The sequence below is a fragment of the Scyliorhinus canicula genome, chromosome 28, assembly GCF_902713615.1.
Source record: "Scyliorhinus canicula chromosome 28, sScyCan1.1, whole genome shotgun sequence".
Lineage (NCBI taxonomy): Eukaryota > Metazoa > Chordata > Chondrichthyes > Carcharhiniformes > Scyliorhinidae > Scyliorhinus > Scyliorhinus canicula.
The window spans coordinates 1,981,821-2,006,609 of record NC_052173.1 but is presented as its reverse complement, the minus strand read 5'-3'; the positions used below and the strand labels follow the sequence as shown (position 1 = coordinate 2,006,609).

Below are 24,789 nucleotides of genomic sequence, written 5' to 3'. Positions count from 1 at the left end.
GTGAGTAAGCCGGGTGGGAGGGATCCTTGATTATGCTGCCCGCTTTCCCCCGGCAGCAGGAGGTGTAGATGGAGTCAATGGATGGGAGACAGGTTTGTGTGATGGACTGGGCGGTATTCACGACTCTCTGAAGTTCCTTGCGGTCCTGGGCCGAGCAGTTGCCGTACCCAGGCTGTGATGCAGCCCGATAGGATGCTTCCAGATAGCCTATAGATAGACTTGAGCACAGTAAGTCTATCTTGAGTTTATCTTGATCTCCAATGCCGGCATCTCCACATCATGTATAGACTTGAGAGTAGCAATTATGTTTGATAATGCTCAAGGGCCTTGGGATTTTTTTATTACATTAAAGGCAATATTATATTGCATTATACCCTTCAATTCATACAGCTGACTGTGGCTTTTACAAATTGGAGAAGGTCAATCTTGTTGGCTGTGTCCCAGAATACTGTACCTGTCTTTCCTGATCCACTCTCCCCAGTGATGAGAACACATTGGTCTTTATCTCTGTCTCGGAGAGATCTGTACGCCTCATCAGCAATGGCATAGCTGGAGAGAAAAGGGAGATCATTAGAACTTTCCTCCCCGTTATATTTCTGCTCCCTTCCCCCACTGTGTCCTGCGGCCTGATTTCTTAATTCAGCTCCTTCACTCTAACAGACTCAGTAATTCCTGACTCCGCCAGTGTTGTCAACAGCACTGTTTTGGAGAAGTACATATTCTAAATCACTATCAGAGACAGAAGGAAAACTTCATTATAACATTTTGATTTTTTTTTACTGATGGGGAGACTCCTTCGATGTTGAAATTCGATTGCTGGTACAAAAGGTGAAGTCACCTGCGGTGTTCCGCAGGGATCAGTGCGGGGACCTTTCCTGTTCGTAGTATATATAAATGATTTGGAGGAAAATGTAACTGGTCTGATTAGCAAGTTTGCTGACGACACAGAGGTAGGGCAGCAGGGTAGCATGGTGGTTAGCATAAATGCTTCACAGCTCCAGGGTCCCAGGTTCGATTCCCGGCTGGGTAACTGTCTGTGCGGAGTCTGCACGTCCTCCCACTGTGTGCGTGGGTTTCCTCCGGGTGCTCCGGTTTCCTCCCACAGTCCAAAGATGTGCGGGTTAGGTGGATTGGCCATGCTAAATTGCCCGTAGTGTCCTAATAAAAGTAAGGTTAAGGGGGGGTTGTTGGGTTATGGGTATAGGGTGGATACGTGGGTTTGAGTAGGGTGATCATGGCTCGGCACAACATTGAGGGCCGAAGGGCCTGTTCTATGCTGTACTGTTCTATGTTCTATGTTCACACGGGATCAGGGGTGAGCTGGCAAGGTGGATACAGAACTGGCTAGGTCATAGAAGGCAGAGAGTTGCAATGGAAGGGTGCTTTTCTGATTGGACGGCTGTGATTAGTGGTGTTCCACAGGGATCAGTGCTGGGACCTTTGCTGTTCGTAGTATATATAAATGATTTGGAGGAAAATGTAACTGTTCTGATTAGTAAGTTTGCTGACGACACAAAGGTTGGTGGAATTGTGGATAGCGATGAGGACTGTCAGAGGATACAGCAGGATTTAGATCATTTGGAGACTTGGGCGGAGAGATGGCAGATGGAGTTTAGCACACTGGGCTAAATCACTGGCTTTTAAAGCAGACCAAGGCAGGCCAGCAGCACGGTTCGATTCCTGTACCAGCCTCCCCGAACAGGCGGCGGAATGTGGCGACTAGGGGCTTTCCACAGTAACTTCATTGAAGCCTACTCGTGACAATAAGCGATTTTCATTTTTTCATCCAGACCAATGTGAGGTAATGCATTTTGGAAGGTCTAATGCAGGTCGGGAATATACAGTGAATGGTAGAACCCTCAAGAGTATTGACAGTCAGAGAGATCTAGGTGTACAGGTCCGCCATGTTGCCCGGGGGCAGAGACGGCAACCCATGCGCATGCGCGGACCTGCGCTGGCCGTGACGCGCCGGCTTTCGAGCGGCGGACACCACTCCGGCGCCGTACTAGCCCCCTAGGGAGGGGTGAATGCCTGGGCCTGGTGTCCGGATGCTGGGGTCGCTCGTGCTGCTTTTGACACCGGAATGTAGCCAACTAAGATGGACACTGGGCTTCAAAATGGAGAACTGCTGAGGCTGCAGGGAGAAAACAGTCTTAGCAAGGACAAGCAGTTTGCAGAAGGCTAATTAGCATTCTGCACGTACAGAAACCAGTTTGTGGCCAGGTGCAGAATCTCAGCTAAAGGTGTAAATGGCAACAACGATTTACATAGTAATGAGGTGATCCAGATCCAGGCCGTCACAATAGAAACATTTGGGTTTGAATGGATACTTTGAGTAGACGCCCAGACGAAACGGCACCAGAAGTATCCATCACAAAGCACCATAGAGACCGCCCCACCCATCGAGAAGCGACCCTCAGATTGGGGGGTTTGGAAAATATCGATTGGGAGAAGGCCCAATCGATATACAGCAGGTAGAGACCGCCCCGAAGAGGCACGGACTTTGGGGGGGCCTATAAAAGTAAACCCCGCACATGGTCCGGTCTGTTGTTGCTCCGGCTTGCTGTTGTCTTGGCTCCGACTCTCTGCTGTCTTCATCGCTTTGCTGATACATCGCATCCTGACTCCAGTTCCATCACCAACCGTTGAGCCACCAGCCATCGAACTGTAAGTGTCACCGACGATCGCTATGTGAGCCAGACTCGCTAGACCCTGACGACCTTTAACACTCTGAGAGTTGCAGACCAAGAACGGGACGAAGGCCTCGCTCCCTGACCTTGCCTGTTCCTGTTTAGATAAGTATTTTAGTTGTTTAGTTTAGAAGTAACTTAGTCTCTTTAGCGTATGCATGTGTATTTATTATATTTGTTATAATAAATATCAATCGTTTGAACTTACTAATCGGTGTACAGATTTATTACTTTGAACCTGACCTTGATATACTTGTGAGGTGTCTAAATACGGCACCTGGCGACTCCGAGCATAATTACATACACAGAGCTGTAGTAGTGTTAAGCACACGGCCTTTAAACGGAGGCGTGTTAATACACTCCAATAAAACGCGTAATACACTCAAGTAAAACGTGCAACAGGGGTGAATGCCTGGGCCTGGCGTCCGGACCCTGGGGTCGCTCGTGCTGCTTTTGACACCGGCATCAACACTTGGCCACGGGATCGGAGAATGCCGGCACCCATTTCTGTTCTTCCAGGTCAAATTGAGGCCTCATTAGGCAGGGTTTGTACAAGTGGGACCTTGTAGGAAAAAATAGAAAATCCAGGCAGATCCAGATCATTGTACCCAGGTTAATAGGCACACTGTTGCTGTGAGCAAATCTGACTACAATTGAAGGAATTGTTCACTATAGAGGATCAGAAATATAATCTAACTATTAACCAAATCTTGATCGTACATGGGGCAACAGCTGCCACATTGGATACAATATTAGATTTACAAATCCGGGGATTAGAAATCACGTTTCCAAATTGAATTTCCCCTCCTCTCCTGAAGATGCTGGCTCGTTCCAAGGGCGCTGATCTGCTACTTTGCCCAACTGCCCATGTTTCAGAGAGTGAATGTCGACCACTGTGGTGGTATGATTAACATACCTGCCCGCCATTGGTGCAGAACACCGGCTTACCATTGGCCCTGGTCGGTCATGTGCCTCTCGACCGATTGGTTGAGACCAGTCATGTGACGGCTCCCCGATTGGTCGAGAGGCTGAATTAACCCCGCCTCCAGGGCGGGGTATAAATACCGAGCACGCCCGGCGGTCGGCCATTTACTGTAGTCGACCGCAGGGCTAACATCTAGCTTATTAAAGCCTAACTTTTGTACAGCAACCCGTCTCGTGTTCAATTGATGGTTCATCAACCACTGAGGTCAACACAAGTCAGACCGAACTCATCGACCTGAACAAACATTCCAACGCGACTCATTGGATTTTCTCACCCAATGAAACAGCACACACAAATCACAAATCATCTGGCATTATGTTTGGTTTCATTTGTTGCCCATTCACTAAGTACGTTGTAAGAAGTGACATCAGGCCCAGTCCTGTTCCGACAGCACAGCTCCATTTGAGTGATTACCATGTCGGGGACAAGTCACGGTGCACTGGAGGGGTCACGGTGCACTGGAGGGGGCTCCGAGGGGTCATGGTGCACTGGAGGGGGCTCCAAGGGGTCACGCTGCACTGGAGGGGGCTCCGAGGGGTCATGGTGTACTGGAGGGGGCTCCGAGGGGGTCACAGTGTGCTGGAGGGGGCTCCGAGGGGTCACAGTGCACTGGAGGGGGCTCCGAGGGGTCACAGTGTGCTGGAGGGGGCTCCGAGGGGTCATGGTGCACTGGAGGGGGCTCCGAGGGGTCATGGTGCACTGGAGGGGGCTCCGAGGGGTCACGGCGCGATGGAGGGGGCTCCGAGGGGTCATGGTGCACTGGAGGGGGCTCCGAGGGGTCATGGTGCACTGGAGGGGGCTCCGAGGGGTCACAGTGCACTGGAGGGGGCTCCGAGGGGTCACAGTGCGCTGGAGGGGGCTCCGAGGGGTCATGGTGCACTGGAGGGGGCTCCGAGGGGTCATGGTGCGCTGGAGGGTGCTCCGGGGGTCACGGTGCACTGGAGGGGGCTCCGAGGGGGTCACCGTGCACTGGAGGGTGCTCCGGGGGTCATGGTGCACTGGAGGGGGCTCCGAGGGGTCATGGTGCACTGGAGGATGCTCCGAGGGGTCATGGTGCACTGGAGGGGGCTCCGAGGGGTCATGGTGCACTGGAGGGGGCTCCGAGGGGTCATGGTGCACTGGAGGGGGCTCCGAGGGGTCATGGTGCACTGGAGGGGGCTCCGAGGGGTCACGGCGCGATGGAGGGGGCTCCGAGGGGTCACAGTGTACTGGAGGGGGCTCCGAGGGGTCATGGTGCACTGGAGGGGGCTCCGGGGGTCACGACACACTGGAGGGGGCTCCGAGGGGTCACAGTGCGCTGGAGGGGGCTCCGAGGGGTCACAGTGTACTGGAGGGGGCTCCGAGGGTCATGGTGCACTGGAGGGGGCTCCGGGGGTCACGACACACTGGAGGGGGCTCCGAGGGGTCACAGTGCGCTGGAGGGGGCTCCGAGGGGTCACGGCGCACTGGAGGGGGCTCCGAGGGGTCACGGCGCGATGGAGGGGGCTCCGAGGGGTCACGCTGCACTGGAGGGGGCTCCGAGGGGTCACGCTGCACTGGAGGGGGCTCCGAGGGGTCACGGCGCACTGGAGGGGGCTCCGAGGGGTCACGGCGCGATGGAGGGGGCTCCGAGGGGTCACGCTGCACTGGAGGGGGCTCCGAGGGGTCATGGTGTACTGGAGGGGGCTCCGAGGGGTCACGCTGCACTGAAGGGGGCTCCGAGGGGTCATGCTGCACTGGAGGGGGCTCCAAGGGGTCATGCTGCACTGGAGGGGGCTCCGAGGGGTCACGGCGCACTGGAGGGGGCTCCGAGGGGTCATGCTGCACTGGAGGGGGCTCCGAGGGGTCACGGCGCACTGGAGGGGGCTCCGAGGGGTCATGGTGTACTGGAGGGGGCTCCGAGGGGGTCACAGTGTGCTGGAGGGGGCTCCGAGGGGTCACAGTGCACTGGAGGGGGCTCCGAGGGGTCACAGTGTGCTGGAGGGGGCTCCGAGGGGTCATGGTGCACTGGAGAGGGCTCCGAGGGGTCATGGTGCACTGGAGGGGGCTCCGAGGGGTCACGGCGCGATGGAGGGGGCTCCGAGGGGTCATGGTGCACTGGAGGGGGCTCCGAGGGGTCATGCTGCACTGGAGGGGGCTCCGAGGGGTCACAGTGCACTGGAGGGGGCTCCGAGGGGTCACGGCGCGATGGAGGGGGCTCCGAGGGGTCATGGTGCACTGGAGGGGGCTCCGAGGGGTCATGGTGCACTGGAGGGGGCTCCGAGGGGTCACAGGGCGCTGGAGGGGGCTCCGAGGGGTCATGGTGCACTGGAGGGGGCTCCGAGGGGTCATGGTGCGCTGGAGGGTGCTCCAGGGGTCACGGTGCACTGGAGGGGGCTCCGAGGGGTCACCGTGCACTGGAGGGTGCTCCGGGGGTCATGGTGCACTGGAGGGGGCTCCGAGGGGTCATGGTGCACTGGAGGAGGCTCCGAGGGGTCACGGTGCACTGGAGGGGGCTCCGAGGGGTCCTGGTGCACTGGAGGGGGCTCCGAGGGGTCATGGGGCACTGGAGGGGGCTCCGAGGGGTCATGGTGCACTGGAGGGGGCTCCGGGGGGTCACGGCGCGATGGAGGGGGCTCCGAGGGGTCATGGTGCACTGGAGGGGGCTCTGAGGGGTCATGGTGCACTGGAGGGGGCTCCGAGGGGTCACGGTGGACTGGAGGGGGCTCCGGGGGGTCATGGTGCACTGGAGGGGGCTCCGGGGGTCACGACACACTGGAGAGGGCTCCGAGGGGTCACAGTGCGCTGGAGGGGGCTCCGAGGGGTCACGGCGCACTGGAGGGGGCTCCGAGGGGTCACGGCGCGATGGAGGGGGCTCCGAGGGGTCACACTGCACTGGAGGGGGCTCCGAGGGGTCACGCTGCACTGGAGGGGGCTCTGAGGGGTCACGGCGCACTGGAGGGGGCTCCGAGGGGTCACGGCGCGATGGAGGGGGCTCCGAGGGGTCACGCTGCACTGGAGGGGGCTCCGAGGGGTCATGGTGTACTGGAGGGGGCTCCGAGGGGTCACGCTGCACTGGAGGGGGCTCCGAGGGGTCATGCTGCACTGGAGGGGGCTCCGAGGGGTCACGGCGCACTGGAGGGGGCTCCGAGGGGTCACGCTGCACTGGAGGGGGCTCCGAGGGGTCACGGCGCACTGGAGGGGGCTCCGAGGGGTCATGCTGCACTGGAGGGGGCTCTGAGGGGTCACGCTGCACTGGAGGGGGCTCCGAGGGGTCACAGTGTGCTGGAGGCGGCTCCGAGGGGTCACAGTGCACTGGAGGGGGCTCCGAGGGGTGATGGCGCACTGGAGGGGGCTCCGAGGGGTCACGGTGCACTGGAGGGGGCTCCGAGGGGTCACGGTGCACTGGAGGGGGCTCCGGGGGTCACGCTGCACTGGAGGGGGCTCCGAGGGGTCACAGTGCGCTGGAGGGGGCTCCGAGGGGTCACAGTGCACTGGAGGGGGCTCCGAGGGGTCACAGTGCGCTGGAGGGGGCTCCGGGGGTCACGCTGCACTGGAGGGGGCTCCGAGGGGTCATGCTGCACTGGAGGGGGCTCCGAGGGGTCACGCTGCACTGGAGGGGGCTCCGAGGGGTCACAGTGTGCTGGAGGGGGCTCCGAGGGGTCACAGTGCACTGGAGGGGGCTCCGAGGGGTGATGGCGCACTGGAGGGGGCTCCGAGGGGTCACGGTGCACTGGAGGGGGCTCCGAGGGGTCACGGTGCACTGGGGGGGGCTCCGGGGGTCACGCTGCACTGGAGGGGGCTCCGAGGGGTCACAGTGCGCTGGAGGGGGCTCCGAGGGGTCACAGTGCACTGGAGGGGGCTCCGAGGGGTCACAGTGCGCTGGAGGGGGCTCCGGGGGTCACGCTGCACTGGAGGGGGCTCCGAGGGGTCACAGTGCGCTGGAGGGGACTCCGAGGGGTCACAGTGCACTGGAGGGGGCTCCGAGGGGTCACAGTGCGCTGGAGGGGGCTCCGGGGGTCACGCTGCACTGGAGGGGGCTCCGAGGGGTCATGCTGCACTGGAGGGGGCTCCGAGGGGTCACGCTGCACTGGAGGGGGCTCCGAGGGGTCACAGTGTGCTGGAGGGGGCTCCGAGGGGGGACAGTGCACTGGAGGGGGCTCCGAGGGGTGATGGCGCACTGGAGGGGGCTCCGAGGGGTCACGGTGCACTGGAGGGGGCTCCGAGGGGTCACGCTGCACTGGAGGGGGCTCCGAGGGGTCATGGTGTACTGGAGGGGGCTCCGAGGGGTCACGCTGCACTGAAGGGGGCTCCGAGGGGTCATGCTGCACTGGAGGGGGCTCCGAGGGGTCATGCTGCACTGGAGGGGGCTCCAAGGGGTCATGCTGCACTGGAGGGGGCTCCGAGGGGTCACGGCGCACTGGAGGGGGCTCCGAGGGGTCATGCTGCACTGGAGCGGGCTCCGAGGGGTCACGGCGCACTGGAGGGGGCTCCGAGGGGTCATGGTGTACTGGAGGGGGCTCCGAGGGGGTCACAGTGTGCTGGAGGGGGCTCCGAGGGGTCACGGTGCACTGGAGGGGGCTCCGAGGGGTCACAGTGCGCTGGAGGGGGCTCCGAGGGGTCATGGTGCACTGGAGGGGGCTCCGAGGGGTCATGGTGCACTGGAGGGGGCTCCGAGGGGTCACGGCGCGATGGAGGGGGCTCCGAGGGGTCATGGTGCACTGGAGGGGGCTCCGAGGGGTCATGGTGCACTGGAGGGGGCTCCGAGGGGTCACAGTGCACTGGAGGGGGCTCCGAGGGGTCACGGCGCGATGGAGGGGGCTCCGAGGGGTCATGGTGCACTGGAGGGGGCTCCGAGGGGTCATGGTGCACTGGAGGGGGCTCCGAGGGGTCACAGTGCGCTGGAGGGGGCTCCGAGGGGTCATGGTGCACTGGAGGGGGCTCCGAGGGGTCATGGTGCGCTGGAGGGTGCTCCGGGGGTCACGGTGCACTGGAGGGGGCTCCGAGGGGTCACCGTGCACTGGAGGGTGCTCCGGGGGTCATGGTGCACTGGAGGGGGCTCCGAGGGGTCATGGTGCACTGGAGGATGCTCCGAGGGGTCACGGTGCACTGGAGGGGGCTCCGAGGGGTCATGGTGCACTGGAGGGGGCTCCGAGGGGTCATGGTGCACTGGAGGGGGCTCCGAGGGGTCATGGTGCACTGGAGGGGGCTCCGAGGGGTCACGGCGCGATGGAGGGGGCTCCGAGGGGTCATGGTGCACTGGAGGGGGCTCCGAGGGGTCATGGTGCACTGGAGGGGGCTCCGAGGGGTCACAGTGTACTGGAGGGGGCTCCGAGGGGTCATGGTGCACTGGAGGGGGCTCCGGGGGTCACGACACACTGGAGGGGGCTCCGAGGGGTCACAGTGCGCTGGAGGGGGCTCCGAGGGGTCACGGCGCACTGGAGGGGGCTCCGAGGGGTCACGGCGCGCTGGAGGGGGCTCCGAGGGGTCACACTGCACTGGAGGGGGCTCCGAGGGGTCACGCTGCACTGGAGGGGGCTCTGAGGGGTCACGGCGCACTGGAGGGGGCTCCGAGGGGTCACGGCGCGATGGAGGGGGCTCCGAGGGGTCACGCTGCACTGGAGGGGGCTCCGAGGGGTCATGGTGTACTGGAGGGGGCTCCGAGGGGTCACGCTGCACTGGAGGGGGCTCCGAGGGGTCACGCCGCACTGGAGGGGGCTCCGAGGGGTCACGGCGCACTGGAGGGGGCTCCGAGGGGTCATGCTGCACTGGAGGGGGCTCCGAGGGGTCACGGCGCACTGGAGGGGGCTCCGAGGTGTCATGCTGCACTGGAGGGGGCTCTGAGGGGTCACGCTGCACTGGAGGGGGCTCCGAGGGGTCACAGTGTGCTGGAGGCGGCTCCGAGGGGTCACAGTGCACTGGAGGGGGCTCCGAGGGGTGATGGCGCACTGGAGGGGGCTCCGAGGGGTCACAGTGCACTGGAGGGGGCTCCGAGGGGTCACAGTGCGCTGGAGGGGGCTCCGAGGGGTCACAGTGTACTGGAGGGGGCTCCGAGGGGTCACGCTGCACTGGAGGGGGCTCCGGGGGTCACGCTGCACTGGAGGGGGCTCCGAGGGGTCACAGTGCGCTGGAGGGGGCTCCGAGGGGTCACAGTGCACTGGAGGGGGCTCCGAGGGGTCACAGTGCGCTGGAGGGGGCTCCGGGGGTCACGCTGCACTGGAGGGGGCTCCGAGGGGTCATGCTGCACTGGAGGGGGCTCCGAGGGGTCACGCTGCACTGGAGGGGGCTCCGAGGGGTCACAGTGTGCTGGAGGGGGCTCCGAGGGGTCACAGTGCACTGGAGGGGGCTCCGAGGGGTGATGGCGCACTGGAGGGGGCTCGGAGGGGTCACGGTGCACTGGAGGGGGCTCCGAGGGGTCACGGTGCACTGGAGGGGGCTCCGGGGGTCACGCTGCACTGGAGGGGGCTCCGAGGGGTCACAGTGCGCTGGAGGGGGCTCCGAGGGGTCACAGTGCACTGGAGGGGGCTCCGAGGGGTCACAGTGCGCTGGAGGGGGCTCCGGGGGTCACGCTGCACTGGAGGGGGCTCCGAGGGGTCACAGTGCGCTGGAGGGGGCTCCGAGGGGTCACAGTGCACTGGAGGGGGCTCCGAGGGGTCACAGTGCGCTGGAGGGGGCTCCGGGGGTCACGCTGCACTGGAGGGGGCTCCGAGGGGTCATGCTGCACTGGAGGGGGCTCCGGGGGGTCACGCTGCACTGGAGGGGGCTCCGAGGGGTCACAGTGTGCTGGAGGGGGCTCCGAGGGGTCACAGTGCACTGGAGGGGGCTCCGAGGGGTGATGGCGCACTGGAGGGGGCTCCGAGGGGTCACGGTGCACTGGAGGGGGCTCCGAGGGGTCACGGTGCACTGGAGGGGGCTCCGGGGGTCACGCTGCACTGGAGGGGGCTCCGAGGGGTCACAGTGCGCTGGAGGGGGCTCCGAGGGGTCACAGTGCGCTGGAGGGGGCTCCGAGGGGTCACAGTGCGCTGGAGGGGGCTCCGGGGGTCACGCTGCACTGGAGGGGGCTCCGAGGGGTCACAGTGCGCTGGAGGGGGCTCCGAGGGGTCACGCTGCACTGGAGGGGGCTCCGAGGGGTCACGGTGTGCTGGAGGGGGCTCCGAGGGGTCACAGTGCGCTGGAGGGGGCTCCGGGGGTCACGCTGCGCTGGAGGGGGCTCCGAGGGGTCACGGCGACTGGGGGAAGTGGCACTGAAGTGGATTCTAACTCGAGCCCCAATGGAGACCCTACTTCGGCTCTCACTTGAGTTGAAAGCAGCCACCTGGGTCTGAGAAAATGAACGATGTCTCCCCCAAGGAAGATGACTATTAAGAGCTGTTACCGTCTTTCAATAATTTCCTTCGCCAAATTATTTTTATTTTTAAATTTAGAGTACCCAATTCATTTTTTCCAATTAAGGGGCAATTTAGCGTGGCCAATCCACCTAGCCTGCACATCTTTGGGTTGTGGGGGCGAAACCCACGCAGACACAGGGAGAATGTGCAAACTCCACACGGACAGTGACCCAGGGCCGGGATCGAACCTGGGACCTTGGCGCCGTGAGGCAGCAGTGCTAACGCACTGTGTGTCACAGTGCTGCCCTTATTACGCACTGATAGTAGTTAATGGTATAAGATTGAAATGAGACAGCCCAATAGATAAATGCGCCACTCTGTGTGGTACAGAGACACACAGACCACCACAGTCCCAGGTGCAGTGACTGGTCTGTGCTGAGTTATCTATTCTAATGGAGACAATGTAAGATGCTTCATCCCCCACATCAGGCATTGTCAAACCCGGGGTCGGGGAGCCGTCCGGCACGGCGCTCCCGATCGCGCAAATCTGCACGCAACTGCCGCAGCAGCCGGCTATTGATAACGCCGGCTGCATGCGGCTTCAAAATGGCCGCCAACATGTAAAAGAAATGCAGCCGCAGTGCGCATGCATGCCCGATCATCGACATGCACGCCGATGATGAGGCACGCATGCACAGTGCGGCCGCATTTTTTTTTACACGGTGACAGCTTTTTGTTTTACAAGTTTGGGAAGGTTTTATTCATTTTATTCTTTTTTTTGTCATTTAATTTTTATTTTTTCATTTATTTTATTCATTTTATTTTTTTTTACAAGTTCGGGGAGAGGGGGTTTATTTGATCAAATTTTACAGAAAAAAATTCAGAACTTTGGAGATATGGAGACTCCATACTTTCCGACACTGGAAGGCTTCACCTTCATCCAACAGGTTCCATTGGAGGAGCGTGTACGAGGGCCAAAGGGACCCAAAACCATTTCCTCCATTTTGTCAGCAGCAAACAAGGGAAGCGAAAATGGGGGGCCGCGCAGGTCGGCCGGCGTAGGCCGCAAAAATCAGACGGCGTGGGCCGCGCAGGTCGGCCGGCGTGGGCCGCGAAAATCAGACAGCGTGGGCCGCGCAGGTCGGCCGGCGTAGGCTGCAAAAATCAGACAGCGTGGGTCGCGCAGGTCGGCCGGCGTGGGCCGCGAAAATCAGACAGCGTAGGTCGCGCAGGTTGGCAGGCGTGGGTCACGAAGGTCGGCTGGGTTGGGTCCCGAAGGTTGGCCAGGGTGGGTCGCGAAGATCGGCCGGGTTGGTTCGCGAAGGTTGGGCGGCGTGGGTCGCGAAGGTCGGCCGGGTTGGGTCCCGAAGGTTGGGCAGCGTGGGTCCCGAAGGTTGGGCGGCGTGGGTCGCGAAGATCGGACGGCGTGGGTCCCGAAGGTTGGCCAGCGTGGGTCGCGAAGATCGGACGGCGTGGGTCCCGAAGGTTGGCCGGGTTGGGTCGGGAAGGTCGGCCGGGTTGGGTCCCGAAGGTTGGCCGGGTTGGGTCGCGAAGGTTGGCCAGCGTGGGTCCCGAAGGTTGGGCGGCGTGGGTCCCGAAGGTTGGACGGCGTGGGTCCCGAAGGTCGGTCAGCGTGGGTCCCGAAGGTTGGACGCCGTGGGTCCCGAAGGTCGGTCAGCGTGGGTCCCGAAGGTTGGACGGCGTGGGTCCCGAAGGTCGGTCAGCGTGGGTCCCGAAGGTTGGACGGCGTGGGTCCCGAAGGTCGGTCAGCGTGGGTCCCGAAGGTTGGACGGCGTGGGTCCCGAAGGTCGGTCAGCGTGGGTCCCGAAGGTCGGACGGCGTGGGTCCCGAAGGTTGGGCGGCGTGGGTCCCGAAGGTTGGGCGGCGTGGGTCCCGAAGGTTGGGCGGCGTGGGTCCCGAAGGTTGGGCGGGTTGGGTCCCGAAGGTTGAGCGGGTTGGGTCCCGAAGGTCGGTCAGCGTGGGTCCCGAAGGTTGGACGGCGTGGGTCCCGAAGGTTGGGCGGGTTGGGTCCCGAAGGTTGGGCGGGTTGGGTCCCGAAGGCCGGTCAGCGTGGGTCCCGAAGGTTGGACAGCGTGGGTCCCGAAGGTCGGCCGGGTTGGGTCCCGAAGGTCGGCCGGGGTGGGTCCCGAAGGTCGGGCGGCGTGGGTCCCGAAGGTCGGCCGGGTTGGGTCCCGAAGGTCGGGCGGCGTGGGTCCCGAAGGTTGGCCGGGTTGGGTCGGGAAGGTTGGCCGGGTTGGGTCCCGAAGGTCGGACGGCCTGGGTCCCGAAGGTTGGCCGGGTTGGGTCGGGAAGGTTGGCCAGCGTGGGTCCCGAAGGTCGGACGGCGTGGGTCCCGAAGGTCGGCCGGGTTGGGTCCCGAAGGTCGGCCGGGTTGGGTCCCGAAGGTCGGTCAGCGTGGGTCCCGAAGGTTGGACGGCGTGGGTCCCGAAGGTTGGCCAGCGTGGGTCCCGAAGGTCGGCCAGCGTGGGTCCCGAAGGTCGGTCGGTGTGGATCCCGAAGGTCGGACGGCGTGGGTCCCGAAGGTCGGACGGGTTGGGTCCCGAAGGTCGGTCAGCGTGGGTCCCGAAGGTTGGCCGGCGTGGGTCCCGAAGGTCGAACGGGTTGGGTCCCGAAGGTCGGTCAGCGTGGGTCCCGAAGGTCGGTCAGCGTGGGTCCCGAAGGTTGGACGGCGTGGGTCCCGAAGGTCGGTCAGCGTGGGTCCCGAAGGTTGGGCGGGTTGGGTCCCGAAGGTCGGCCAGGTTGGGTCCCGAAGGTCGGCCAGGTTGGGTCCCGAAGGTCGGCCGGGTTGGGTCGCGAAGGTCGGCCGGGTTGGGTCCCGAAGGTCGGCCGGGTTGGGTCGCGAAGGTCGGCCGGGTTGGGTCCCGAAGGTCGGCCGGGTTGGGTCCCGAAGGTTGGACGGCGTGGGTCCCGAAGGTTGGACGGCGTGGGTCCCGAAGGTTGGTCAGCGTGGGTCCCGAAGGTCGGACGGCGTGGGTCCCGAAGGTCGGCCGGGTTGGGTCCCGATGGTCGGACGGCGTGGGTCCCGAAGGTCGGACAGCGTGGGTCCCGAAGGTCGGACGGCGTGGGTCCCGAAGGTCGGACGGCGTGGGTCCCGAAGGTCGGTCAGCGTGGGTCCCGAAGGTCGGTCGGTGTGGGTCCCGAAGGTCGGACGGCGTGGGTCCCGAAGGCTGGCCGGGTTGGGTCCCGAAGGTCGGACGGCGTGGGTCCCGAAGGTCGGACGGCGTGGGTCCCGAAGGTCGGACGGCGTGGGTCCCGAAGGTCGGACGGCGTGGGCCCCGAAGGTTGGCCGGGTTGGGTCGCGAAGGTTGGCCGGGTTGGGTCGCGAAGGTCGGCCGGGTTGGGTCCCGAAGGTCGGTCAGCTTGGGTCCCGAAGGTTGGCCGGGTTGGGTCGCGAAGGTCGGCCGGGTTGGGTCCCGAAGGTTGGGCGGGTTGGGTCCCGAAGGTCGGTCAGCGTGGGTCCCGAAGGTCGGCCGGGTTGGGTCGCGAAGGTCGGCCGGGTTGGGTCCCGAAGGTTGGACGGCGTGGGTCCCGAAGGTTGGACGGCGTGGGTCCCGAAGGTCGGCCGGGTTGGGTTGCGACGGTTGGACAGCGTGGGTCGCGAAGGTCGGCCGGGTTGGGTCCCGAAGGTCGGCCGGGTTGGGTCCCGAAGGTCGGTCAGCGTGGGTCCCGAAGGTCAGACGGCGTGGGTCCCGAAGGTCGGCCGGGTTGGGTTGCGACGGTTGGACAGCGTGGGTCGCGAAGGTCGGCCGGGTTGGGTCCCGAAGGTCGGCCGGGTTGGGTCCCGAAGGTCAGACGGCGTGGGTCCCGAAGGTTGGGCGGCGTGGGTCCCGAAGGTCGGACGGCGTGAGTTGCGAAGGTCGGCCGGCGTGGGTCCCGAAGGTTGGACGGCGTGGGTCCCGAAGGTTGGGCGGGTTGGGTCCCGAAGGTTGGACGGCGTGGGTCCCGAAGGTTGGACGGCGTGGGTCGCGAAGGTCGGCCGGGTTGGGTCCCGAAGGTCGGCCGGGTTGGGTCCCGAAGGTCGGTCAGCGTGGGTCCCGAAGGTCGGTCGGTGTGGGTCCCGAAGGTCGGACGGCGTGGGTCCCGAAGGTCGGTCAGTGTGGGTCCCGAAGGTCGGTCAGTGTGGGTCCCGAAGGTTGGCCGGGTTGGGTCGTGAAGGTCGGACGGCGTGGGTCCCGAAGGTCGGCCGGGTTGGGTCCCGAAGGTTGGGCGGGTTGGGTCCCGAAGGTTGGACGGGTTGGGTCCCGAAGGTCGGACGGCGTGGGTCCCGAAGGTCGGACGGCGTGGGTCCCGAAGGTTGGCCGGGTTGGGTCCCGAAGGTCGGCCGGGTTGGGTCCCGAAGGTTGGCCAGCGTGGGTCCCGAAGGTCGGCCAGTGTGGGTCGCGAAGATCGGCCGGGTTGGGTCGCGAAGATCGGACGGCGTGGGTCCCGAAGGTCGGTCAGCGTGGGTCCCGAAGGTTGGCCAGTGTGGGTCCCGAAGGTCGGCCGGGGTGGGTCCCGAAGGTTGGACAGCGTGGGTCGCGAAGATCGGCCGGGTTGGGTCGCGAAGATCGGACGGCGTGGGTCCCGAAGGTTGGGCAGCGTGGGTCCCGAAGGTTGGGCGGCGTGGGTCCCGAAGGTTGGACGGCGTGGGTCCCGAAGGTTGGACGGCGTGGGTCCCGAAGGTCGGACGGCGTGGGTCCCGAAGGTCGGTCAGTGTGGGTCCCGAAGGTCGGTCAGTGTGGGTCCCGAAGGTCGGCCGGGTTGGGTCCCGAAGGTTGGGCGGGTTGGGTCCCGAAGGTTGGACGGGTTGGGTCCCGAAGGTCGGACGGCGTGGGTCCCGAAGGTCGGACGGCGTGGGTCCCGAAGGTTGGCCGGGTTGGGTCCCGAAGGTCGGCCGGGTTGGGTCCCGAAGGTTGGCCAGCGTGGGTCCCGAAGGTCGGCCAGCGTGGGTCGCGAAGATCGGCCGGGTTGGGTCGCGAAGATCGGACGGCGTGGGTCCCGAAGGTCGGTCAGCGTGGGTCCCGAAGGTTGGCCAGTGTGGGTCCCGAAGGTCGGCCGGGTTGGGTCCCGAAGGTTGGACAGCGTGGGTCGCGAAGATCGGCCGGGTTGGGTCGCGAAGATCGGACGGCGTGGGTCCCGAAGGTTGGCCAGCGTGGGTCCCGAAGGTTGGACAGCGTGGGTCCCGAAGGTTGGCCGGGTTGGGTCCCGAAGGTCGGACGGCGTGGGTCCCGAAGGTCGGACGGGTTGGGTCCCGAAGGTTGGGCGGCGTGGGTCGCGAAGATCGGCCGGGTTGGGTCGCGAAGATCGGACGGCGTGGGTCCCGAAGGTCGGTCAGCGTGGGTCCCGAAGGTTGGACGGCGTGGGTCCCGAAGGTCGGTCAGCGTGGGTCCCGAAGGTTGGACAGCGTGGGTCCCGAAGGTTGGCCGGGTTGGGTCCCGAAGGTCGGACGGCGTGGGTCCCGAAGGTCGGACGGTGTGGGTCCCGAAGGTCGGGCGGCGTGGGTCCCGAAGGTTGGGCGGGTTGGGTCCCGAAGGTTGGACGGCGTGGGTCCCGAAGGTTGGACGGCGTGGGTCCCGAAGGTCGGCCGGGTTGGGTCCCGAAGGTTGGGCGGCGTGGGTCCTGAAGGTTGGACGGCGTGGGTCCCGAAGGTTGGGCGGGTTGGGTCCCGAAGGTTGGGCGGGTTGGGTCCCGAAGGTTGGACGGCGTGGGTCCCGAAGGTTGGACGGCGTGGGTCCCGAAGGTTGGACAGCGTGGGTCCCGAAGGTTGGGCGGGTTGGGTCCCGAAGGTTGGGCGGGTTGGGTCCCGAAGGTTGGACAGCGTGGGTCCCGAAGGTCGGCCGGGTTGGGTCCCGAAGGTCGGCCGGGTTGGGTCCCGAAGGTTGGGCGGCGTGGGTCGCGAAGGTCGGACGGTGTGAGTTGCGAAGGTTGGCCGGGTTGGGTCCCGAAGGTTGGACGGCGTGGGTCCCGAAGGTTGGACAGCGTGGGTCCCGAAGGTTGGACAGCGTGGGTCCCGAAGGTTGGGCGGCGTGGGTCCCGAAGGTTGGACAGCGTGGGTCCCGAAGGTTGGACAGCGTGGGTCCCGAAGGTCGGTCGGTGTGGGTCCCGAAGGTCGGACGGCGTGGGTCCCGAAGGTTGGCTGGGTTGGGTCGCGAAGGTCGGGCGGCGTGGGTCCCGAAGGTCGGCCGGGTTGGGTCCCGAAGGTTGGCCAGCGTGGGTCCCGAAGGTCGGACGGCGTGGGTCGCGAAGATCGGCCGGGTTGGGTCGCGAAGATCGGACGGCGTGGGTCCCGAAGGTCGGTTAGCATGGGTCCCGAAGGTTGGACGGCGTGGGTCCCGAAGGTCGGCCGGGTTGGGTCCCGAAGGTTGGGCGGCGTGGGTCCCGAAGGTTGGACGGCGTGGGTCCCGAAGGTTGGACGGCGTGGGTCCCGAAGGTTGGACGGCGTGGGTCCCGAAGGTTGGACGGCGTGGGTCCCGAAGGTCGGACGGTGTGGGTCCCGAAGGTTGGGCGGCGTGGGTCCCGAAGGTCGGACGGCGTGGGTCCCGAAGGTTGGGCGGGTTGGGTCCCGAAGGTCGGCCGGGTTGGGTCCCGAAGGTTGGGCGGCGTGGGTCGCGAAGGTCGGCCGGCGTGGGTCGCGAAGGTCGGACGGTGTGAGTTGCGAAGGTTGGCCGGGTTGGGTCCCGAAGGTCGGTCAGCGTGGGTCCCGAAGGTCGGCCGGTGTGAGTTGCGAAGGTTGGACGGCGTGGGTCCCGAAGGTCGGCCGGTGTGAGTTGCGAAGGTTGGACGGCGTGGGTCCCGAAGGTTGGGCGGGTTGGGTCCCGAAGGTCGGTCAGCGTGGGTCCCGAAGGTTGGACGGCGTGGGTCCCGAAGGTTGGACGGCGTGGGTCCCGAAGGTCGGCCGGGTTGGGTTGCGAAGGTTGGACAGCGTGGGTCGCGAAGGTCGGCCGGGTTGGGTCCCGAAGGTCGGCCGGGTTGGGTCCCGAAGGTCGGTCAGCGTGGGTCCCGAAGGTCAGACGGCGTGGGTCCCGAAGGTTGGGCGGCGTGGGTCCCAAAGGTTGGACGGCGTGGGTCCCGAAGGTTGGGCGGCGTGGGTCCCGAAGGTCGGCCGGGTTGGGTTGCGAAGGTTGGGCGGCGTGGGTCCCGAAGGTCGGACGGCGTGGGTCCCGAAGGTCGGACGGCGTGAGTTGCGAAGGTCGGACGGCGTGGGTCCCGAAGGTTGGGCGGTGTGGGTCCCGAAGGTCGGCCGGGTTGGGTCCCGAAGGTTGGACGGCGTGGGTCCCGAAGGTTGGACGGCGTGGGTCCCGAAGGTCGGACGGCGTGAGTTGCGAAGGTCGGACGGCGTGGGTCCCGAAGGTTGGGAGGCGTGGGTCCCGAAGGTTGGGCGGCGTGGGTCCCGAAGGTTGGACGGGTTGGGTCCCGAAGGTTGGGCGGGTTGGGTCCCGAAGGTTGGCCGGCGTGGGTCCCGAAGGTCGGTCAGCGTGGGTCCCGAAGGTTGGACGGCGTGGGTCCCGAAGGTCGGACGGCGTGGGTCCCGAAGGTTGGACAGCGTGGGCCCCGAAGGTCGGTCGGTGTGGGTCCCGAAGGTCGGACGGCGTGGGTCCCGAAGGTTGGCCGGGTTGGGTCGCGAAGATCGGCCGGGTTGGGTCGCGAAGATCGGACGGCGTGGGTCCCGAAGGTCGGTCAGCGTGGGTCCCGAAGGTTGGGCGGCTTGGGTCCCGAAGGTTGGCCAGCGTGGGTCCCGAAGGTCGGACGGCGTGGGTCCCGAAGGTTGGCCGGGTTGGGTCCCGAAGGTCGGACGGCGTGGGTCCCGAAGGTTGGACGGCGTGGGTCCCGAAGGTTGGACGGCGTGGGTCCCGAAGGTCGGCCGGGTTGGGTTGCGAAGGTTGGACAGCGTGGGTCGCGAAGGTCGGCCGGGTTGGGTCCCGAAGGTCGGCCGGGTTGGGTCCCGAAGGTCGGTCAGCGTGGGTCCCGAAGGTCAGACGGCGTGGGTCCCGAAGGTTGGGCGGCGTGGGTCCCAAAGGTTGGACGCGTGGGTCCCGAAGGTTGGGCGGCGTGGGTCCCGAAGGTCGGCCGGGTTGGGTTGCGAAGGTTGGACAGCGTGGGTCGCGAAGGTCGGCCGGGTTGGGTCCCGAAGGTCGGCCGGGTTGGGTCCCGAAGGTCGGTCAGCGTGGGTCCCGAAGGTCAGACGGCGTGGGTCCCGAAGGTTGGGCGGCGTGGGTCCCAAAGGTTGGACGGCGTGGGTCCCGAAGGTTGGGCGGCGTGGGTCCCGAAGGTCGGACGGCGTGGGTCCCGAAGGTTGGGCGGCGTGGGTCCCGAAGGTCGGCCGGGTTGGGTCCCGAAGGTTGGACGGCGTGGGTCCCGAAGGTTGGACGGCGTGGGTCCCGAAGGTCGGACGGCGTGAGTTGCGAAGGTCGGACGGCGTGGGTCCCGAAGGTTGGGAGGCGTGGGTCCCGAAGGTTGGGCGGCGTGGGTCCCGAAGGTTGGGCGGGTTGGGTCCCGAAGGTTGGCCGGCGTGGGTCCCGAAGGTCGGTCAGCGTGGGCCCCGAAGGTTGGACGGCGTGGGTCCCGAAGGTCGGACGGCGTGGGTCCCGAAGGTTGGACAGCGTGGGCCCCGAAGGTCGGTCGGTGTGGGTCCCGAAGGTCGGACGGCGTGGGTCCCGAAGGTTGGCCGGGTTGGGTCGCGAAGATCGGCCGGGTTGGGTCGCGAAGATCGGACGGCGTGGGTCCCGAAGGTCGGTCAGCGTGGGTCCCGAAGGTTGGGCGGCTTGGGTCCCGAAGGTCGGACGGCGTGGGTCCCGAAGGTTGGCCGGGTTGGGTCCCGAAGGTCGGGCAGCGTGGGTCCCGAAGGTCGGCCGGGTTGGGTCCCAAAGGTTGGGCGGTGTGGGTCCCGAAGGTTGGCCGGCGTGGGTCCCGAAGGTTGGCCGGCGTGGGTCCCGAAGGTTGGGCGGCGTGGGTCCCGAAGGTTGGACGGCGTGAGTTGCGAAGGTCGGACGGCGTGGGTCCCGAAGGTTGGACGGCGTGAGTTGCGAAGGTCGGACGGCGTGGGTCCCGAAGGTTGGGCAGCGTGGGTCCCGAAGGTTGGACAGCGTGGGTCCCGAAGGTTGGGCAGCGTGGGTCCCGAAGGTCGGACAGCGTGGGTCCCGAAGGTTGGGCAGCGTGGGTCCCGAAGGTCGGCCGGGTTGGGTCCCGAAGGTTGGACGGCGTGGGTCCCGAAGGTTGGGCAGCGTGGGCCCCGAAGGTCGGCCGGCGTGGGTCCCGAAGGTCGGACAGCGTGGGTCCCGAAGGTCGGACAGCGTGGGTCCCGAAGGTTGGGAGGCGTGGGTCCCGAAGGTCGGACGGCGTGGGTCCCGAAGGTTGGACAGCGTGGGTCCCGAAGGTTGGGCAGCGTGGGTCCCGAAGGTCGGACAGCGTGGGTCCCGAAGGTTGGACGGCGTGGGTCCCGAAGGTCGGCCGGGTTGGGTCCCGAAGGTTGGACAGCGTGGGTCCCGAAGGTTGGGCAGCGTGGGTCCCGAAGGTTGGGCAGCGTGGGTCCCGAAGGTCGGACAGCGTGGGTCCCGAAGGTTGGACAGCGTGGGTCCCGAAGGTTGGGCAGCGTGGGTCCCGAAGGTCGGACGGCGTGAGTTGCGAAGGTCGGACGGCGTGGGTCCCGAAGGTTGGGCAGCGTGGGTCCCGAAGGTTGGGCAGCGTGGGTCCCGAAGGTCGGACGGCGTGAGTTGCGAAGGTCGGACGGCGTGGGTCCCGAAGGTTGGCCGGCGTGAGTTGCGAAGGTTGGGCGGGTTGGGTCCCGAAGGTCGGCTGGTTGGTTAAAAATGGGCCCCCAGAAAAAAAGTTTGAAGAACACTGCCCCACATGATTTCTACCCTGACTGGTGATCCCTGTGGGATGTGTAGGCATTAAATGCTGAGAGGATCGGGCTCAGCTGTGATGCCTTCTACAGTCCAATAGTCTGCCAATGCTCACTCTAAACTTGCCTGTGAAGAACAACCATTGGGCCAAGATATGTGAAAGGTGTTCCTCCCTGTGGAATTAGACCTCAGCAAGTCAACAACCACAGTAAGGGATTAAAGAAAAAAAAGCTCTTTGGCAAGCTTTGTACTTGAAAGTGCTGTTTGCCCCAGATGTTAGACTGTTCAGATTGTTCCAAAGGGTTATCTACAACGTAATTAACCTTATCATCGGAAATGTTTATGGTGTTCAAAAATGAAAGGACAGCTTCCTTTCCATTTCCACCAGAAAAGCTATTGGACAAAGCTTCTCATTGCCCTGTGGTGTTCCACAGGGATCCGTGCTCAGATACATGATCTGGACGAACGTAGAACGTGGTCTGATTAGCAAGTTTACAGATGATACTAAGATTGGTGGAGTTGCAGATAGCGAGGAGGACTGTCAGAGAATACAGCAAAATATAGATAGATTGGAGAGTTGGGCAGAGAAATGGCAGATGGAGTTCAATCCAGGCAAATGCATTTTGGAAGATCAAATTCAAGAGCGGACTATATGGTCAATGGAAGAGTCCTGGGGAAATTGTACCCTGAAGGTGGCAACGCAGGTTGATAGAGTGGTCAAGAAGGCATACAGCATGCTTGCCTTCATCGGACGGGGTATTGAGTACAAGAGTTGGCAGGTCATGTTACAGTTGTATAGGACTTTGGTTCGGCCACATTTGGAATACTGCGTGCAGTTCTGGTCGCCACATTACCAGAAGGATGTGGATGCTTTGGAGAGGGTGCAGAGGAGGTTCACCAGGATGTTGCCTGGTATGGAGGGTGCTAGCTATGAAGAAAGGTTGAGTAGATTAGGATTGTTTTCGTTGGAAAGATGGAGGTTGATGGGGGACCTGAGTGAGGACTACAAAATTATGAGAGGTATGCACAGGGTGGATAGCAACAAGCTTTTTCCAAGAGTTGGGGTGTCAATTACAAGGGGTCACGATTTCAAGGTGAGAGGGGGAAAGTTTAAGGGAGATGTGCGTGGAAAGTTTTTTACGCAGAGGGTGGTGGGTGCCTGGAATGCTTTACCAACAGAGGTGGTAGAGGCGGGCACGATAGCATCATTTAAGATGCATCTGGACAGATATATGAACAGGCGGGGAACAGAGAGAAGTAGACCTTGGAAAATAGGAGACAGGTTTAGATAAAGGATCTGGATCGGCGCAGGCTGGGAGGGCCGAAGGGCCTGTTCCTGGGCTGTAATTTTCTTTGTTCTTTGAACAATTCTTCCTCAAATGCGCACGTGTTCGGGAGAACGTAATGTTCTCAACGCAGGTCCCAGCTTGAGAACCATGGTGGCACTGCCGATGCCAACCTGGGCACCACCACCCCGGTGCAGCCTGGCACTGCCAGGCTGGAAGGGGCACTGCCAGGGTGCCAGGAATGTGTCAGGGATCAGGTCTGCCCGTATGGGGTAGAGTGTGTGTGTGTGTGTGTGGGGGGGGGGGGGGGGGGGGGGGGGGGGGGGGGGGGGGGGGAGGAAGGATGTGGGGGGAAAGTGGGAACAGATTGCCGAGTCGGATGGTCAGCTCTGATCAGAATGAATGGTGAAGCAGTCTCGAAGGGCTGAGTGGGCGTCCTCCTGCTCCTATTTCCAATGTTACCTGTCTGCAAAAAATAGCTGTGCCTCTGTCGACTGCAGTACTTACATGTGAGGACTCAACTCGTACAAGTTACAGTTGCGATACTTATTAATCTTCTCCTGGCAGTAGATCGGAAGCATCTGATAAGGATTGATTGAGACAACCACACTCCCGATGTAGGTCTGAGAGAATAAATTAAAAGCAAGAGTCTATCAGCACATTCTAGATTCTTCTACTCACTTTCTAATCCCTGACCAGAATAGTATGTGCTCAACATTCCCAGGTCAGGGTGCAAGCTGCCCCCTGTCACACAGTTTACATTATGTAATGTATACATGCAGCTCTGGTGGATGTTAGGGTGGCAGATTGGGAGAATGCCCAAGGGAATTCCCAGCCGCACATTGGGCGGGATTCTGTGATCCTGAGGCTAAGTGTTGACGCCGTGGTAAACGCCGTGGCGTAAACGAGCAGCGATTCTGACCCCGACAGGGGGGCCAGCACGGCAGCTGGAGCGACCCACGGCGCTCCAGCTGCCGATCCCCGGCGTCAACAGCATGCACAGTGGGACCGGCGCCGATGCGCGCATGCGCGGTTGCTTCCTCCTCCGCGCCGGCCCCGCTCAACATGGCGCAGGGCTACAGGGGCCGGCAAAAGAGGCCCCCAGCCCGAGAGGCCCCGATCGCGGGCCAGGCCTCAGCAGAGCCCCCCCCCCCCCCCCTCACCCGGGGTCAGACCCCGTTGCGCAATGCGCGCCCGTCCCAGCGACTCTCCGGACCCAGACCGAGAGAATCCCGCCCATTATTCTAAACTATAACCATTCCTCCCTCCCCCCCCCCCCCCCCCAACTCCACAATATTCTCTCCCTTCCTTTTCTACTCTCTGCTCCTGTCAGAACCGATTCGTGTCGCGATACAGTTCCCCAGGTACTGACTCCCTCTGACTACTTTCTCAATTGCTCTTCGTGATTACTGTGAAGCGATTGACAGAGGCTGGAAACGTCCTGGGGTCTCGCTCTGTCAGGTTAAGGCATTGTGGAGCAGGATCTCAACCTGGCCTTGTCCAAGGTCTGGGAGGGGGGCACAGAGTCATTTCCAGAGCTGATTGGCACCAGCAGTGGCTTTTCCCTGTATGTAATCTGGTCTTCCAAGAAGGAATGGTTTTGTCACTCCCTGCTGGTCGTCTGATGTCCAAGTGGGGCCAGGACACAAAGTATATTCGTATGTTCGTAAATCTTTTATACCTAGCCCAAGGCTCCAATTGAGATAATAGGCTCTCTCCATGATTGATTGCCTTCCTCTCGTGAAGAATTTGTGATGTGGAGATGCCGGCGTTGGACTGGGGTGAGCACAGTAAGAAGTCTGACACCAGGTTAAAGTCCAACAGGTTTGTTTCAAACACTAGCTTTCGGAGCGCAGCTCCTTCCTCAGGTGAAGAATCTGTGAGAGGGATTCAGAAGGGACTCGTGCTGGATTCGAACTCGTACAAGTTCCTCTGAAGCATTTCAAGGGAAGAATTTCCCTTTATGGGGGTGGTGCAGTGGTTAGTGGCACAGTGGTTACCACCACTGTCTCACATCACCAGGGGCCCGGGTTCAATTCTAACCTTGGGTCACTGTCTGTGCGGAGTCTGCACGTTCTCCCCGTGTCTGCGTGGGTTTCCTCCGGGTGCTCCGGTTTCCTCCCACAGTCCAAAGATGTGCAGGTTAGGTGGATTGGCCATGATAAATTGCCCTTAGTGTCCAAAGATGTACAGGTTAGGTGGATTGGCCGTGTTAAATTGTCCCTTAGTGTCCAAAGGTGTACAGGTTAGGTGGATTGGCCATGTTAAATTGTCCCTTAGTGTCCAAAGATGTACAGGTTAGGTGGATTGGCCATGATAAATTGTCCCTTAGTGTCCAAAGATGTACAGGTTAGGTGGATTGGCCATGTTAAATTGTCCCTTAGTGTCCAAAGATGTGCAGGTTAAGTGGATTGGCCATGTTAAATTGTCCCTTAGTGTCCAAAGATGTGCAGGTTAGGTGGATTGGCCGTGTTAAATTGTCCCTTAGTGTCCAAAGATGTACAGGTTAGGTGGATTGGCCATGTTAAATTGTCCCTTAGTGTCCAAAGGTGTACAGGTTAGGTGGATTGGCCATGATCAATTGTCCCTTAGTGTCCAAAGATGTACAGGTTAGGTGGATTGGCCGTGTTAAATTGTCACTCAGTGTCCAAAGATGTGCAGGTTAGGTGGATTGGCCATGTTAAACTGTCACTCAGTGTC

General features: G+C 63.0%; 1 protein-coding gene across 1 annotated transcript in view; it reads right to left on the bottom strand.

Moving 5' to 3' along the window:
- Nucleotides 1-24,789, bottom strand: part of LOC119958078 (unconventional myosin-Ib) — a 54,879-nt gene that overhangs the window by 6,285 nt on the left and 23,805 nt on the right. The window contains exons 3-4 of the mRNA XM_038786304.1: nt 22,597-22,712; nt 455-549 (exon numbers count right to left, since the gene is read on the bottom strand). Coding sequence (XP_038642232.1) covers nt 455-549; nt 22,597-22,712 — 211 coding nt within the window. The remainder of the gene's footprint in view (nt 1-454; nt 550-22,596; nt 22,713-24,789) is intronic.